This window comes from Buteo buteo, chromosome 24, assembly GCF_964188355.1.
Source record: "Buteo buteo chromosome 24, bButBut1.hap1.1, whole genome shotgun sequence".
In the NCBI taxonomy this organism is placed as follows: domain Eukaryota; kingdom Metazoa; phylum Chordata; class Aves; order Accipitriformes; family Accipitridae; genus Buteo; species Buteo buteo.
Window position 1 is genome coordinate 21,575,647 of NC_134194.1, and position 17,302 is coordinate 21,592,948.

Consider the following 17,302-nt stretch of genomic DNA (forward strand, 5'->3'; position numbering starts at 1 on the left):
CAACCACAGTGGGGGGGGGGGTCTCCTGGCTGAAGATGAGAGCAGCCCTGGCCCCGCGGCTGGTAAGTCAGTCCTGGGTTGCTTGTGCGGGGTCAGGTGCTGGGGGCTCAGTCTTTGAAGCCACAAAGCTCTGTGCAGCAGGATGCCCTGATCAGTGCTCCTTCCCCTCCGAAGCTTTGGCTCCCTGCCTTCCCCAGAGGAAAAACCAGTGCCCTGAAGGGGATGGTGGCCGTCTTGGTGTGTTTATCAGGGCTGGTGAGGCACTCTGCCTGACCTTGGGTGCTGGGATGCAAAACATGAAACATGCCCAATCTCCTTTCAGAGGCGCACAGGGATGGGATAAGAAGGTATGAGCATAAGCTGGAAGAGGGAAATTCTTATTAGATGTTAAGGAAAAAATCTTCACTCTGAGGGTGGTAAAACACTGGCACAAAGACCAGACTGTGGCAGGAATTGCCATCCTTGGAGATCCTCCTGAGTGACCCGATCTACTGGCCCTGCTCTGAGCATGGATGCACCAGGGACCTCCAGAGCTCCTGACCGATCAAAACTATTGTGTGATTTGGAAAGCCCCCATCTGTAGCAACCCACAGTGAGCAGAGGTGAAGTAGTCACCAAGGCGAGGGAGACCGCTGTCCAGAGGGCCTTGGTTTCAAGAAAGTGCAGGTCCTGTGTTTGTCAAGAAGCCATTTCTTTTCACAGACCAGATGTGCGGTATGGAACAATGAAGGATTCTGGGGCTCCATTCCCACTGGAAGTCCTAGTCCATGGTCTCTGTCCTGCAAGGTGCTTGAGTTGCTCAGCACCCTCATATTCCCTGGCAGCAGTGCAGGTAGACCTTTCGCACCGGGCAGGTTTGGAGCCAGGGTGTGCCCGTAAAGTTTTCCTGACGTTCCATGTGGTTCGTAGGTGACAAGATGTAGCCGAGGTGACCAACTCAAGGGCCACTACTGGTAGAGTACATTGGATTCTCTTGGCCAGCAACACATAGGAACAAATCCCCCAACCCCTCTGCCTGTGATAGATGGAGGCCAAAACACGGCCTCAGCTCCAAGCAAACCCTCTGTAGTTGTCATCTACTTTTGAGCATTTTCAGGACATGGGGGGCCAGTCCCACTCAGCTTCTGGGTGAGCCAGTTCTGGCTCTCTGTAGGACACAGACTTCACCAGCAGCTCAGGAAGCCAACGCCTCTACTCCTGCTTCAGAGTGGGGGGATTTTCTTGCAAACCCAAGCCCACAAAGGGACCTTTTGTTCCTCTTGAAGTAAGAGACCTTGGTCGCAAAGCAGAAGAAGGGCTGTGTCCTCATTATCCTGAGGGCTGGGACTTGTACTGCCCTGGGCATCCTCTTAGAGGGTCTCCCCTAAAATGTCCTGTGGGAATGTCTCCTCTCCTCTGGGAAGGACTGAGAAGGAATGGGGGGTCAGTGAGCAGGCAAGTAAGGGTGGGCAATAGTGTGATGCTTGCATGGGGGAAGAGCAGAGGCTTTGGGACAGAGAAGATAACACTTCTCCTCTATCAGGCACCAGTGTGACTAATCTTGGAATACTGTGCAGAGTGCCTGAGACTGAAGTTTTGAAAAAAGACTAAAAAAATGACTTAAGGCTTGTAAAAATACCTTACAGGGAGAAGTGTAAGTGAAACTGCTTGAACTCTGTGCAAAAAACAAGTCGGAAGAGGTCTGATGGTAGGGCCAGGGAGGTGCCACAAGGAGGAAAAGCTGGGTGCAGCAGGACAGTTAAAGGCATCCAGACCCATGGCTTGAGCCAAGCAGCTTCACACATTGAGAGGGGATCAAGCTGTCAGAACTGTTGATGGTGTCTATGTCTCTTGGTGTCTGCAAATCCATGTGGAACAGAAGGTGTGAGTTCATCAAGCCCAAGTTCCCCAGTGTATCTTGATGAAATGGGAAGACTGGCCCTGGGAAGAGGGGTTCCAATTGACTTTACCTCCTCCAGCAGAGAAACAACTGCAGCTCTCCGCTCCATCTGGGTGATGCTACAAGAAATTTGAACTGCTCTTTCCTATGAGAAGAAGGTCCTGTAGCCACAAGGGAGTATCTCCTCTCCTCTCCTCTCCTCTCCTCTCCTCTCCTCTCCTCTCCTCTCCTCTCCTCTCCTCTCCTCTCCTCTCCTCTCCTCTCCCGCTAAATAGCAGCTGGAAATGTTGGAGTTGGGACCCCAACGAGGACGCCAAGGGGTCGGAGATGGTGTGGATGTTTTGTTGTCCTCTCCCCTGGGCATACCCTTGCATCAATGCCCAAACAACAAATGGGTGCCTGCATTTTACTTTGAAGTCCCACATCTCTGGGCTAGATCAGTGGTTTCAGAAGGGAAAGGTAGAAAAAGGCACATTCTCCTTCGTCCCCATTTCTGCTTTTTAGCTATCTGCTTCTATGGAGCCATCCTGGATCTCTGGGGATGCATCTCTGGAGAAGAAATTCCAGTTCTTCCAGTCCTGGACAGATATGTGGATCCTGCTTCCCTGTCCCCACTTTCACTTCATTTCTCTGTCCCCATTCCCAGGATAGGGACCACCTATACCTTCCCACCCTCCCCTAGCCCCTGCTGGGGACTGTGTGGCCCCTGAGACACCCACCAACATCCCCATCTGCTCCCAGGAGCTTTGCAGATCCTCCAGGTCTCCCTTTTCTCCCCCACCAGCCCTACTTCTTTCCTCTCTGTCTGGGAGATCAGTCATCGAGGGTGTCAACACGCACGCACCCGACTCCCCCGGGAGGATGGGGAGCGTGAAGCTGGGGGTGGTGTTCTGCTGCGAGAAGGCAAAGCTGCCATCAGCAGGCGCTTTGATCTACAGACAATTACAGACGAGTGTAGGACCTCGCTCTGCTCAGCCAATAAATAATGGAATTTGTGTGTTGACACAGACAGATTTCCCCCAAACTGTCAGAGAAGGGGAGACAGAGAGTGAGCGAATGGGAGCCCAAGCAGCTGGAGGGAAGGAAGAGGAGCGGGCAGGGGAAGGGACAAGGAGGGCCTGTGGGAAAACAGGGAGAGGGGGCAAGGGAGGAAAAAAAAGGACAAGTTGACAAGTTTGGGGAGGCAATGCTGATGAGGGGTGCTGGGCAGGGAGGATAAGGAGCCTAAGGAACACATATTTGTAGAGGGGAAGGAAAATCAAGACAGGAACTGTGGGTGGAAAGGCGGGGGGGGGGGAGTGCTGCATACGCATCAGGCTGGAAGCAGAGGGGAAAAAAAAATCTGAAGGTGGAAAAGAAAGAGAAGGAGGAACAAAGGCATGGCAGTGCCCCCGGGGCTCCCCGGCTGCCTGGCAGATCACATGCTTTTGAGCAGGGACCATATTCCTGCAGCCCTCCACAGAGCGGCCCTGGCCCCCCCAGGCACTCAGCACGGCGAAGCTGGCGATGGGGAGCCACGCGTGAGTTGGCGAAATGGTGCCGCTGGTGCACAGCCAACAGCAGGAATTTGTTCTGAGATCACAAGTCCCCGAAAAACCTCCTGCAGATGCCCTGTCCCTGTGCTCCCCCTGCTCCTCCCCATCACCCTCCCCATCTCGCCCTCTCCCTGATCCTTCTCCAGCCTGGAGCTGTTTGTTCTCTGGCTGATGATGGTTTTTTACTTTGCTTGCTACAAAGCAATACCTCCCCCTCGCTCAGGAGCCCCACCACTGAGCCCAGCAGAAACCATCCATCCTGCCAACAACCCTCCAGCCCAGCCTGACTATGGCAGCAGATCTGACAGGGATGGGGGGAGCCACTGGGGCTGTCTCCTTCCTCCCAATTTGGAGCATTCAAGAACACTGTTCCCTCTTGGCCCCATCTGTGGCCTGACCTGGCTCAGCCCTGAATATTGTGTAGAGAGTGGCCCAACTTGCCGACGTCTCCAAACCAAGCAGCACTTTCCTGTAGGTGTCTCCCACTCCTTGCTTGGTCCTTTTAGAAAAAATGGGTGTCCAAGTTTCCCATCCAAGCTCCAGATGGGAAGCAAACACCTCCCAGCCCAGGGACAGCCCCCCCAAGTCTACCTTCTCCTACCCCAACCCTTCCTGCTCCCTTCTGCAGAAACACCACCTCCCAACAGGGTTTGGACCTTTGCCCTTGCACAGATTGGGCTCTTCCTTGGGGAGACCTTGTCCCCCCATGTGAGGAAAGCAGGACAGGTTACAGGTTGGGCCAAGGGTTGACTCATCGAGGTGGCACTTAGTAAACGGGGTGTCCATAGAGCCGGGGGGCAGAGGAGGGCAGAGCAAAACTGGCTCCAGGGTTGCATGGGATGATACCACAGCAGAAGGTCATTGGACAGGGCATGGGAGACCCAGGAGCCCCACAGCCCGTCCTCAGCAGAGCAGGGGTTTGATGGTAACATCCTCCTGGCACTGCCATATACCAGGTGAAAGCGAAGCAGGAGAGGGGGGTTTCCAGGGATATCACCTATGGATGTTGTTTAGCTTAATGATGGCAAGTGGCAAGAACAGCTGCCTAACTGGGGCAGCAGTTGCTTATGGCCTGAGCAGAGGGAGGACTGGAGCTCCTGCCAAGCTCTTAAACCTCTCTTTCAGGATAGTGGGATGTAAAACTGGTGTAAATCACTAAAAAGCTGGGTCTTTTTGCTAATAAAGTCACTGAAGCAGGTAATGATTCAGCTGGCCCAGGCAGAGTAACACATGGGGCCAGGCTGGGACCTCTTCCTCTCCAGAATCACTCCGGGTCCCTGATCCCAGTCATTTTACCAGGATAGTGGGGATGCTGGGCTGGATCCAGCTGCTGCTGCCCTAGTCCCAAGCAGGACCTGAAGAGACTGAGGGGAAGGTGGGCCAGCAGGAGAGGGCAGGGTTGAGGGGGTGTCCAACAGTGTCCTACATCCCTCTGAAGGAAGGAAAGGGGAAAAGCAGCTGGGTGTTGGTGCTTAGCCACTCCATGAGGCTCAGTCCTCCTTCCCAGGATAAGGCCAGGGAGGAAGATGGCTGGGAGAGAAGTGGTGGGGGCAAGATCGATTTGTGTTTTCTCTAGGGTCTTCTGTGGTGCCCGAGTGTTACTCCAAACACTGCCATCACTATTTAATGGGATGGAGCCATAGCAGTCTGGCTTAGGCTGAGCACAGTCCCCAGCACAGCTGGGACAGAGGGGGTGCAGGCAGGTCTGCTGAACCAGGAGATCCTTCCCCCAGGTCCTCAGAGCTGCATGCTGTGAGGAACTGCTCTGTGGACAGGGCAGAGCCTTGCACCCTCTGCCCAGGCACTGAGAACAAGCACCAAGCCGGCTCCAGGCACCTCAAAACACTTTCACTGTGAGACCAGGCAGGATACCCCAGCCTGGATGCGAGAACCATGAGAAACACCCCTCCTTACTCCACCAGTTTTAACTCGTGCAAGAGCTGCATCCCCTTTTGGCAAGAGTAAAGTGGGAATCAGCAGGCACAGAGCACGCCGGCCCTGTTTGCTGCTGGGGGGAAGCAGGAAGGAGAGCTGCACAGCTGGGGCCTCCCTCTCTCCAATTAAAACCCCAAGCCCTGACATACATAGGCACATCCAGCACCAGCAGCCTTACAATTCAGCATGGAGATGGCAAGCACTAATGAAGTCACAGAGAACCACTGCTCCAGCGTTGTGGGCAGCAAGCAAGGGGTTAACGCAGCGGGTGCAGGGAATGTTATCTGTCTCTTCTCTAAATATTATTTCCTCCCATGAAACCAGCTTTTCATCCTTGGCTAGAGGCAGCTCCCGCTGCTGGGAATCCAGCAAGAGCTTGTATCTGCTGCCGCACACACCACTGCTCCCAGCAAGCTGCTGAGACAAAGAGCCGGGCTCCCCTGGCGAGAGCAGCCCCAGCGCTGGGACCAGGCGGAAGCAGCAGCACAGAGATGCTGGGGCTGGGGATTCAGCCCAGAGGATGCAGATGGCCTCGGGATGGAGTTTGGGTATGACAGGCTTTTTACCAAAGAGGAATCTCGTTAATGAAAGCCCTCTGCCACTCTGCTGTGCCGCGGAGGGATTTCCTCCCCGGACCGAAAGCAGCAGGCAGAGAAGAGCAGGGCGCTCGGAGAGGCTGGGTCAGGCCTGGGCAGGCTCCAGCCCGGGGGCAGGAGGCTGCACAACCCGGCAGCCTCCCTGGGAAGGTTTTTCAGGGGCTGCCCATTTCACACCTTGCCCCTTGTGAGCACCAGGATGGACAAGAATGGCTGGATGCTCTGTGGGGAAACCAAGGTCACTGGCTCCAAGGTCACAACCTGAGAAAGAGGGAGGGTGCAGGGCAGTCGCTGCCCCTACCCCAGAAGCACAAACCAAATTCAGGATGCAGCGAGGGTCTGGTTGTCTGCAGAGCTGGTGGCTGGGATTAAATGGCTGCTGCTAAATCTTCTCTGAAACATCCTAAACTTTTAATGTGTATGAAACCACGGCAGCATCCCTTTCACACCCCGGAGGGCACAAAGGCACAAGCATCTCCTCTCTCCCATTCGGCCGGAGCCACGTGCTGCAGTCTGAACAGCACTAGGTACGTGGCTGGAATGAAAGTCGCCCTTCCAGCTTGTGTGCTCAGAGAGCGTTTGCCGAAGTCAAAGGATTGCCAAGTTAAAAGGGTCAAACCTCCAAGGACAGTTGTATCTGACTGGCTATATATCATTTCAATAGCATCTTCAACGGGGATTATAATCTGAATTGAAGCGGAAAGACCTGAGGCAATGAAGCTGTCAGCAGTCTAAGATTAAGGAATTAAAACAGCAGCACAACATTACAGGATTTGTTCTAGACATATTAGAAAGAGCAGGCTAAACACACTGCAGCCTTCCTTGGGTTGGAAATTTCATACAAGTACAGAGAAGGGCAAGAGCGAGGATTTCATCAATATACATAAAAAGAGAGAGGAGAGTGAGACAGAGCTACAAAAGCCCAGCCACACAAAATATAAATCCTAACTGTAGATGGAAATGAGTCACACAAGGTTTGACTGAAGTAAATAAAAGCAGAAATGAAGTGGATTTAGGGGAGGGCAGAGGTGAAAAGACACTGATAGCCAGTAGACAGGAAAAAAATGGCCCTTAATATACTAAGGCTGGTAAATTCTGGAACGCGACCCAGGCTGCTCTTGCATTGCCTGATGGAAATGCAGGTCTCCGGTCCTGTCCTCCCTTTCCCTTTCCCCTCTCATGTTCTTACACTCATCTCCAGAATTACTTTAAAAAGACAATAATGATGGCAATTGCCTGCATAGGGCAGCTGAGCCACGAGAGAGGAGGGCACAAGCCTTGCCTTGGCCTCTGTTGAGGTCCCCAGAAAGCCACCACCAGCTCTGCACAGCTTGGGAGATATCAGCAGCTCTTCTCAGTGGGAGGCAGAAGCTCTCGAAACAAAGAAGGAATCAAACTCCCACCAAGGGACCCATTAAAACAATCCATTTATTTCTGGCAAATTGCACACACCTTTCTTTCATTCGCTCTATCCTAGATCAGTTGTGGGGAGGAATTTCTCCCCTGCCTTAAAGATACCAAAGTTATGGGATGAAACACAAAGAAAAGCAGGGAAGTATCCCTTGCAGATAAAATACACAGGAAAGTGTCGGCAACCCAGACTCCATGCAGCCACCAGCTCTGCTCAGCACAAGCCATAAAGATGCAGGTTGTACCACTCAACACCACTTGCCGCAGCACATTTCCTTCAGTTACATGGTCCAAAAAGAAACTGAATCACTCCCTGCGTCTCAAACACACAGCCCAGTTGACAATTAAAACAACTAGGGCCCAGAACAATGATGCCTGGTTGACAACTAGATTAATCCTGAACCAGGCCATCTGTACAGAACTGTTGCACTTTATTGACACAAAAACGTACCCAGCAGAACACTTCCCTGCACACACAAGGCCATAGAGCAGTGATGAGCAGCCAGATCTAGGACACAGAAGGAGATGGGAAGCTAATGACAGGCGGAGCTTGTTCTGCAGCACAGGTAGAGCATGGAATCACTTTTTGACTCCTCCAGCCAACTTCTACTGGGAGATTTACATACAAGTCCTCAATCAAGTCTTTTAAGAGTTATCCAGAGTCCCCTGGGTAAAAACAATCTGTTTCAAGAAAGAGGAGAGTCCAGAGCTGCTCAGTGATTCTTTTTGGTTGAGCCGAAACCAGAGAAACCCATCACAGCTGCCATTTCATCATCCTCTTCAAATGTCAAATCTTCCTCTGCCCGCCTTTTCTTCTCTCTCTGCTTCTCCTTCTTGTAGGCTTTGGCCTTCTCCTCCTGCAGCAAGGAACAGAAGAGCAAAGTAATTTGAACCTCCTGAGCTGAGTAAGCTTTTGAGACACCAAGCACCGCACAGTTAACCCAAGTCCTACCAACAGCACCCAAGTTGCGTCTGAGAAGATAAAAAAGCCGGCAGAAATCCTGGCCTGCAGTCTCCCAGGAGGAAGTTTCCCACTGTTTCCAGACCACCCCACAGACCACCCCAAGAGCAGAGTCACACACACAAGATGTAGCCAAAAAGAAGTGTTCTGATACTCTCTCTTCTGAATAGACATCAAAATTTCATCTAGAAGACTGAGGCAAGAAGGAGCTGTTTTTAAAGTAGGAGGCCTTTCCTTCATACGATGCCCTGTTCCCGTGACTGTGATGCCAAATGTTGCTGCCTGTTGGCTTTCAGCCTGGCAGAGTGACAGCTGCTCACTGGAACAGAAGCTGAAGCTCTGAGCAGCTTTGGGGGGTTTTGGCATCAAAGAGTTTGCACTGCTCTAATCAAAGTGTTTTGCTCTGCAAGGATCACAAGCCCTGGAACAGTGCCAGGCTTGTACCAGGCGACATAGAAGCATGGCTTCGGCTCCCAACTTAGCAACTGCTCCTGCCATTCCCATCACCGTCCGCTGTGCTGCAGCTACTGAAGACAGCCGTGCCCTGGAGAAAGCTACACCAGAAGTTGCTGCTGCTTTCTTTGTTGCCATACATTGACTGGCAGTAGCTTTTCAACCCATAGCACTCCCTGCACTGCTGGGGCACCTGTCTCCTACCTCCCCCAAACAGATCAGGCTCAGCAGCACCAAAGTCTGCTCAAGAGCAAAGCACAGGGCTGCTCTGTGTGCACTCCAACAGAGCGCCCCTATGGTGAAGCAAAGCTCAGGACTTGGGCAGGGAGACTTAAATGGGCAGCAATTTTTAACATTTGGTTGTTATGTGACTGCTGATGGAGGAGAAGCATCCGTAGAACCTCCTCGACTGTCAGAACCTTGACAGATTTTCAAATAAACTCAATCTCGGTGTCAGGTAGCTGACACCTAAGCCCAGGTTTGAGAGGAATCTACTGTCTTTCATTGCCTCCACACACATCTCACACCACAGCATGCTGCTCACAAAGCCCTTCCACACTCAGGGAGGCCACATAGAAACAACTATGCCACATGGAGAAGGATCCCAGCAATCCTGAGAACCATGGAAGATAAGGAACAAAGACACAGATCTGCTTATCAGAGCACACAAGTTCAAACACAACTCATGGGAGACAAAAAATGGGTGCATTGTCAGGCTTGTGCTGCTCTCAATGGAAATCTGAAGCATCAGAAGTTATCCTCACACAGGAAGAGGGGAAAAGGGACAGCAGCAGAAAACTTTTTCAAAAGCAAACAGCAAAGAAAAAAAACCACTCATAGCAGCAGACGAGAAGCCCATGCTACCAAGAACAAGGCTTCTGTGGAACAAGATTAGGAACCAGGGTTGATTTCCTCACAAAAACATATTTCTGGGGGTCTTTGCTTCATCAGCCGTTGCCCAGACTCACCTCCTCGCGGAGTTCCTTCATCCTCTCCTCAAAGTCATAGTCCTTTTGCTTCTCCTCCATCTTCTTCTTGTTCACCTCAAAGCGTTTCTTCACCTGGTCCAGTGTGGAGCGCTCCACCCGCATGGACATGCCCAGATTTCTCTGGTCTAGAAAACAGGAGTGGAATCAGCCGTGTTCAGCAACACTCGTAGCCTTTGACAGTCTGCACATAGTCCCCGTCCCTAATCCCAATTTAAATATCTCAGCACAGCAGCCTCTTCCTACCTGTCATCCATCCCCTCAAAGCAGCTTCCAGGGCCAGACTACACTCATGCAACAAGGCCATACGCCCTCAAGGCTCAGTGCTCCAACCTGACTCGCAGGCCACCCACCACTCAAAACACAGGGAGCAGCGCTATCCCCCGTATTCCCGAGCGACAGAGCCTGGCACAGCCCAGCCTTCAGGCACTCCTCTCCACACCACGTCTCACCACAGACATGCCGGGTAACCCAGAAACAGCTTGAGGAGTGTGACACAGCAGTGCCTCCTCCCCCAGAGAGGAACGCACTTTCTGTCCTCATCTGGTCCCATATTCCTAAAAAGACTGGGATTTCTTATGTTAGAGGGGATGGGCTTTAGGGAGACACCATGACATAAACCAGCCAGTGACTAAAACAATCCGTACATTACTTATAACAAGAAGGAGGACACAGTCTATTCTTTTAAGGTTCCCTGTTAGGATGCTCCCCATCACCTTGGTGTTCTGAAACTTCAGGAAATTTAATCTTGGACGAGTGGGAAAAAAAGGTTGGAGTGTTGAAGAAGGGGCCAGAATAAAACTGGAAAGCTGGCATCTCTCAGCTGCAGCAGAAGCTAAACAAGACATCAGTGGCTCTCAGTAAGAGTTCACGCTTGCATAGGACATTTCTAGCTAAAGCAGAGACAAGAAATATTAAGCCAGGCCTCTGTTTCAGTGGCTGTTTAGAGCAGATTCCCAAGTTTCTGCTCGTGAGTGAGCTTAGGTTGAAGGGGCTGCCCCTGGCAATGCCTCCAACCTGCATTGCCTGGTGGATCCAAACAGCCTGTTGACCCCAGCAGCTGTGCACAGGTTTGTCCCAGGGATGCAAGCAGCACTTGGAAGCTCAAACTACACACCAGGAACTAGCAAAAGGGCTGCCAAGAACAAGCAGGTTTCAGGCAGGTTTATGGACCAGATCGAAAGCTCCCAAACTTACTCTGTAAAGCATATTGTAGCAAAGAGCTATGCATCAGCCACTTTCCAATTCCAGCTCAACCCTTCATCTCAGGCCCAAGCACAAAGTCATGCCAGGATTTTTGATTCCAGATTCTCTTATATGGGCTTATTGGTAATCTCCCAACATGCCAAACATGGTACTTCAGTGTCCTCCTCCCATTCACATAAAAGCACAGGGCTTTAATGCGTTGGGTTTTCTTCTCCTAGCTACAGAAAACTGGCCCTCAGGTCCTCTTCTGAACTCCCCATTTCTCAAAGGTTCAAGCAGCCAAGTGTGGAGGTCTGGATCGCATTCACCACTGCCTTTTTGTAAAGGGGCCATTTGTTGACTTCCACAAAGAGCCAAAATCACCTTCAGGAGCAGAACAACAGGGCAAGAGTGTGTCAGTGTGTCCTGCTGCTCCTTTACTTTCTCCACTTTCCCCACTCTCTGAAGATGTTAAGGACAAGCAATGCCCACAGTAATGAAATGAAAGTCAGTTCAACGAGGGTACAGTCCTCTTTTTCAAGTTAAACACAGTAAGGGAACAGACTGATAAACTGGGAATTCTTTTCTCTTGTCTTCATCTTGGCCTAAGTTAACTGCATCATTACAGCAATGGAGAGAAGAACTAGAGATAGGTACAGGACAATAACACCAGCACACTGCTGGATCCAACTCCGGGGTCAAACCGCCCCACTCCTGTCTCTGCTCATCCTCAGCAAACCACAGCCTCCACCCTTCTAAACTCTGATCCGTACCCTGGAGCTCCGGGACCAGCTAGTTTTGAGCTTCATACTCAACTTCTACAAAGAGAAGCTTCCAATCCAAAAATGGGCTAGTCCCATACCTTTTACTTGTCTAAGAATATCTTTAAAGTTTCGGTGCTGTAAAAAAGCCTCTCTCCAGATTTTCAGAGCAGACATCAGGATTTGCTGAGCCTAGGCTTCTTGCAGTGCAGACACTGTGAGTGGAGAAAATACATACTCTAACCTGAGTAAAACAACCACTATTTCTACCGGGCTTTTTCCATGAAAATGGTCCACCAGCCTGGAAGGTGCCAGGAGATAAAGACAGCACCTCCACAGCTCTCATGAGCAAACATTGCCTCAATCCTGATCTCCAAAGCACACTTTGATCCACGTGTAAGTGTTCAGCCCTCAGGCATGAAGGGATGCATGAAGGGAACAGCCCAGAGCCTTGCAGCAGCCCTCCAACTCAACCAACCCTCCAACAAGGCAGAAAAGTTATCCTTACGTTTTTTGCCATTGATGTGATCCAAGAAGTTAATAGAATCTTTCACCACGCAGTCGCATACGTTACAGTAATATCTGGCAGGAGAGAGAGGAAAAATTAACTACAAAGCATGAGACAAACCTCATCTCACAGAACAACTATTTGAGATAATCTACAGTGTGAAATCTGCATGTCACTTGGGATACGGGTCCTTTCTCCAGTGCAAGAGGCAAGCTACTTCCATTACAGAGAGCCCCAGTGAAAAGAAATGTGCAAGTGCATACCCCAGACTGACAGAGCTGCCCCAGTTAACACTGGAGGTACCAACCCTTATGCTGATGCCACTCTGACAGATGACAGAAACCAAATTATGAGCTGATCTGTAATATGTCAGCCACAGCATCTTCCCCTTCCAGCCACAACAGGGTGGGATGGACTCCGTGACACCGCAGGACTTGGCTGCCCTCCTCCAAGGCAGGACTGGCCATGCAGCTCAGGCTTCTGGACTGCAGCCTGCTGAAGGCTCTGACCTGGCTGCAAGGTAAGTCCTCCCATCCCCATCACCTCACAGCAGCAACTCCCTGCTTTATACAGCAGTGCTTTCTGCCCATCTTAAGAGCTGTTGTAAAAACCCAGCCAGAGCCTGCACTTCCATCCCTGGATGCTGTTCAGGGCTGCGCATCTCACTGGCACTGCTGGCTATTAGGCTACAACAGTGAGACACTAACAGGCTTACTCTTACGATGGCACAAACTTAATTTATTCTTTTCAACCTCTCGAGAGCTTAGGATGAGCTAAGAATCTTTCAGCCTTCGGCCAAACATGATCCGCACAAGCAGTGGCCAAATACCATTCCTAAGGACAGGTATTTGGATGTTTCTCCCATTCCCAGTGCGCAGATATCCAAATTAGAAACTCAAATCAACAGCTGGGTCTCACTGCAAGCAGGCCTCCTGGCTAACAAAACCCAAGTGGGCAGCAGAGATCTGCCTCAGTTGTTTCTACAGGTGGGCAAAGCAACACTGATGTCAAGTAACAGTGTCAGAAGGGGCTCAGCCTGCTGCATGTCTTCCATGCGTTACCCCAGAAGAGCCAGTTTTGGTGCAATACTGTGCAGCACCATTGCACCAGGCTTAAAACACAGGAGGAAATCACCACCTGGTGCACCGTAAGGGCTCGCTGCCGTATCACAGCCCCTGGTCTCACCAGCACAACTCTGAGACTCCAAACAAAAAGACCATGACCTACCCTCCCATCTCTGACTGAGGGGTAGTTTTGGTGATGACAATGGTTTTCCCCAGCTTTGATTCCAGGTCCACTTTGTAGTCTCGGTGCCGCAGAAGTTCCCTTTTGACAGGCTGAGCTGGTTTGCCTGGAACATACGCAAAAAAACGAAGTGTTTATCAGAAAAGCTCAAGCTCAACATGCTGGATTTCACATTGCCCGTGATGAAGAGGGGCCTGCCAGGAACCTGGGAACTACCTGATTCATGCAGAAATTGCACCTTTTTTTTAAAAATCAGTAAAGGATATGATTTCCTCCTCACTATTTCCAGTTCCTATTAGAACCAGGTAGATCTGTGAGGTATCTCCAGCTCTGACTTGGGTCATACTCTGAGATCTCCTTGTGTCCAAGGGCTGATTGTTCCTCTCCCTCTCCAAAGAACAGGCAGGCAGAGGCAAAGGTTCTCAGTAATTACTTTTGTCAAAAAAATATATTCGGTGGGAAGCACAGGAAAAGGGATTGGAACAAGCCAGCCTTGAATTGCTGCTATTTCCCTCCGGGATTTCACTTCTAGCTGCTCTCTCCCTCTTAAACTCAAAGGGTTTGGGTGACTCACTGCCAAATGAGCAAAGCTTGCCTGGAGTCAGTACACTACGCACCATCTTTCTTTTCTCTCTCTTCTGTGAGCCGCTTCTCTGCAAGTTTCTCATATTCATCTTTGTCCCACTTTCGGCGGAAGTCCAAGTTCTTAGTCTGAGAAGGAAACAAAGTGTATTAACATTTATTATACTAGCTATATATTTGACTAGCTCTGAGGGGAGACTGGGGAAAGAGGTGGAATCACTTGGCCTGTGAGGCCACAGTAGTAAATTAGGGGGACTATGTTATATCCCCATGCCCTCTGTTTTCGTATCTAGGAACTAAGGATATAGCTTAAGAGAATAACACTCAGCATGCCTACATCTACTTCTTCTAGAAGGATTTCAAAGCAGAAAGAAAAGGAACGAGTTTATCTTAATAGCTCCTGAGATGATCACCCAGGCTTTCGCTTTGAAAACCAGACACAAACGGGATTTAAACCCATTGATCTAAGACTGCAGAAGTGCCACCTGACAAACACAGCACAGTCGTTAGCAGATTACACATACTTCTTCCAAAAGTCAATTAAACCCAAGTTGCAAAGATCAGATGAGGAAGCCGTGAAACACAACATGAGCTATAAAGAGTTTGGTTAAAATGCAGGAGTACAGAAGGCTGCGTATACCTGCTCTCAAAGAGATCAGCAGTATGTCTATGCATTACAGGAATCAAGGCGCTGAGTTTGCTATGAAATCATAGGAACCAGTATGAGTTTTTCAAGCAAACCAGAAAAAGCTCTGAAATGCCCATCTGTCAAGGCAGGGCGTGGAGACACCAGGGAAGCACCTGTACAAAATGCAGGGTAAGATGTCCCACTCCCGCAGCTTCACAGGGAAGGGAAAAAACCCCTCTGAGGCAGACTGGCCCTTTGTCAGCTCACCAGAGTGCTCTACACTGGCAGCGACAGGATAAGTTGCAGGAAGAGAAGCTGAATTCAGGTGAAGCCAGCACCGAAGAATACAAAACCTGTTCTTTTTAGGGGGGATTTTTACCTTGTCACCAACGCTGAGGGTAGAACTGACTGGGCAAGAATCCCATTTCCATTCAAGTCTACTCTCACCAAACCAGGATAGCCTCTTCGCAGTGCCTGCCTCATGTGCAGTTAAGGCCCCTGCACCTGGTAACCGTCATGGCTTATAACTCAGTCACTCTTTTTTTTTTTCTAGGGAGGTAACTCTAGTTTGGTTAGAAAGCTGCCTTTCAATCAGCATGGCAGTGAGAGGCTCTCGGTTTCATATTAAAAAAAAGGTTGTATGTATTTTAAAACACCTCCGGGAAAGATGGACCCCCCCATACCCCACCGCCTTCTCTGTTCAGCCAAATCAAGAATCCAATCACAATCCAAAGGAAATAAATCCCATTTGAAGCTATAGCAGCAGCACAGTCATTTAACGTTTTCTCCTCTGGCAATCCTTCAAATGGAACGAACAACTACTGATAGGAATGAAAATGCCTTAGGGAGGCGTAGAAAAATTCTCATTTATTCCCAGAGCTTCTTAAACACTTTAAGCATGTCATAACAGGTTTTATTAACCACCCTGAGCAAAAGAAAAGAAAATATCACGGACTGTAAATTAACGTTTGGGGGTATTTTCCAGAATCTAGACTCTCCTGCATACCAGCGCATTATCACAAATCATAGCTGGTGGGAGCCCAGGGACGAGGCAATTTACTTGCTGCTTCATTCTCCTGTTGTAATAAAAGGGAAAGAGTCTTTTGCAGCTTTTACCAATCTCCCTCATCGATGCACACGACAAGAAATTAAACCCAGCTGTGTAACAAGATCTTGGCTAGACATTATCCAAAGGAACTTTTCTTAACTAGTCTTGTGGAAGCGAGGGTGGCTGCAAGCCCTAAAATTTTTATCTAAGAACTTCTTTGGGCAACAGAGAGTATTTCCCAAATAAGTAACAACAAATAAAAACCAGAAGTGTCCCACAGCCTCCTGTTCCCTCTGGAGGTGAACACTGAACGATCTGGCCAGTATCAGCATCAAAGCCTGTAAAATAACACAGGAGGCTCAAGTCTGGCTCAGTCTAACAGGAACACAACTGCCAGCAGCTGAGAATAAACCACAGGCCCCAACTCAGTCCCGGGCAGACATCCTGCTCTTGACCTTTCAGCACCGCTCACATCTCAACAAGTGGCTTCAAGTGAAGGAAAGATCAGCCAAGAAAGCAGAAAAGCACAGTCCCTGCAGTGCTGACAGCTGTCTGGGGTATTACTGGTGGTGTTTAAACCAGCCTGGCTCTCCAGTCAGGCTACACCAATGGCATCCACCTTACTCATCCGATCTCAGCATTCCCAACACCAAATCCTGTACGATCCACAAAGGCAGAAAGACCTCACTGCCACACTACACAAGCTGAGCAACACCAATAAAATAATCAAGTTACACAGGAGCCATCAGAGATTCCAGAATGACAGTCACGGAAAGGGCAGTTTCACTATCCAGGGCAGATGGCAGCAAGCAGCAACTTCAGCAGGACAGCGTGAGAGACAGCCGGTGAACAAGCAAACATTTTCCAGAGGAGCTAAGAAGCAACAGGGCAGGACAAGAAGGGGAACGGAAGGAGGGAGCTGCCTGAGTGCACCATCACCCAGCTCCAGGAGGCCCCTGGGATGGGCTGGTCCGCCCCGGGGGGCTGAAGGTGGGTGGGCATCCCCACCCCGGAGGGTTGGGGCAGGTTCAGATCTCCTTACACCGCCTGGCTGAAACAGGGGCTCGCACGGTGGTGGCCTGGCCCTAGGAAGGGAAGATCGGGGTGGGGTCCAGCCCCCTTCTAGCCCGGAAGGCATCGGGGCCTCTCAGGAGGGCCCCAAATCTCCCACCGCCCATACACAGAGGGCACGGCGGTATGAAAAGCAGGGATGGGGCCTCCCCCGGGGGCCCCTGCTCACCCGGGCATCCCCGGCCCCGCCACGTCTCCCCCGGAGGGGTCCCTCACCCCGCGGCCTGGCAGCAGGCCCCGAGCGCGGCCCGGCCGAGCGGTGCAGCCCTGCTCCTCCAGACCGGCCCCAGCCGCCGCGGCCCTGCCCCCGGCACGGCCCAGGGCCTACCGAGGAAAAGAGAAAACGACGGGCTCGGCCCCGCCGCCGCCGCCAGCACCTACCCCGCTGCCCGACGCCATGTTGAGGGTGCGAGCGACGAGGGAACGGAAACTGTCGCGCGGTGGCGCCCGGGCCGTAAAGCGAGGCAGTCCGCCGGAGCACCAACGAGTGCCCGCCGCTGTGGCCTAGAGCGCCGCGAG

The 17,302-nt window shown here is 51.0% G+C and overlaps 1 protein-coding gene across 1 annotated transcript; it reads right to left on the reverse strand.

Moving 5' to 3' along the window:
• Positions 1-7,355: 7,355 nt before the first annotated feature.
• Positions 7,356-17,298, reverse strand: ZMAT2 (zinc finger matrin-type 2). Its single transcript, XM_075056231.1, has 6 exons — positions 17,165-17,298; positions 14,072-14,165; positions 13,437-13,560; positions 12,210-12,283; positions 9,738-9,883; positions 7,356-8,212 (listed from the first exon to the last, which is right to left on the reverse strand). The coding sequence occupies exons 1-6, from the start codon at positions 17,180-17,182 to the stop codon at positions 8,069-8,071; spliced, it is 600 nt and encodes a 199-aa protein (XP_074912332.1). The 5' UTR covers positions 17,183-17,298; the 3' UTR covers positions 7,356-8,068.
• Positions 17,299-17,302: the final 4 nt, after the last annotated feature.

Bases quoted from the DNA above. Each gene is read 5' to 3' on its own strand.
- ZMAT2 (XM_075056231.1), bottom strand. The intron at 13,561-14,071 runs GTGCGTAGTGTA...CGTATGTTCCAG, and splicing joins AGAGAGAGAAAAGAAAGATG to GCAAACCAGCTCAGCCTGTC. The intron at 12,284-13,436 runs GTAGGTCATGGT...CTCTCCTGCCAG, and splicing joins CCTCAGTCAGAGATGGGAGG to ATATTACTGTAACGTATGCG.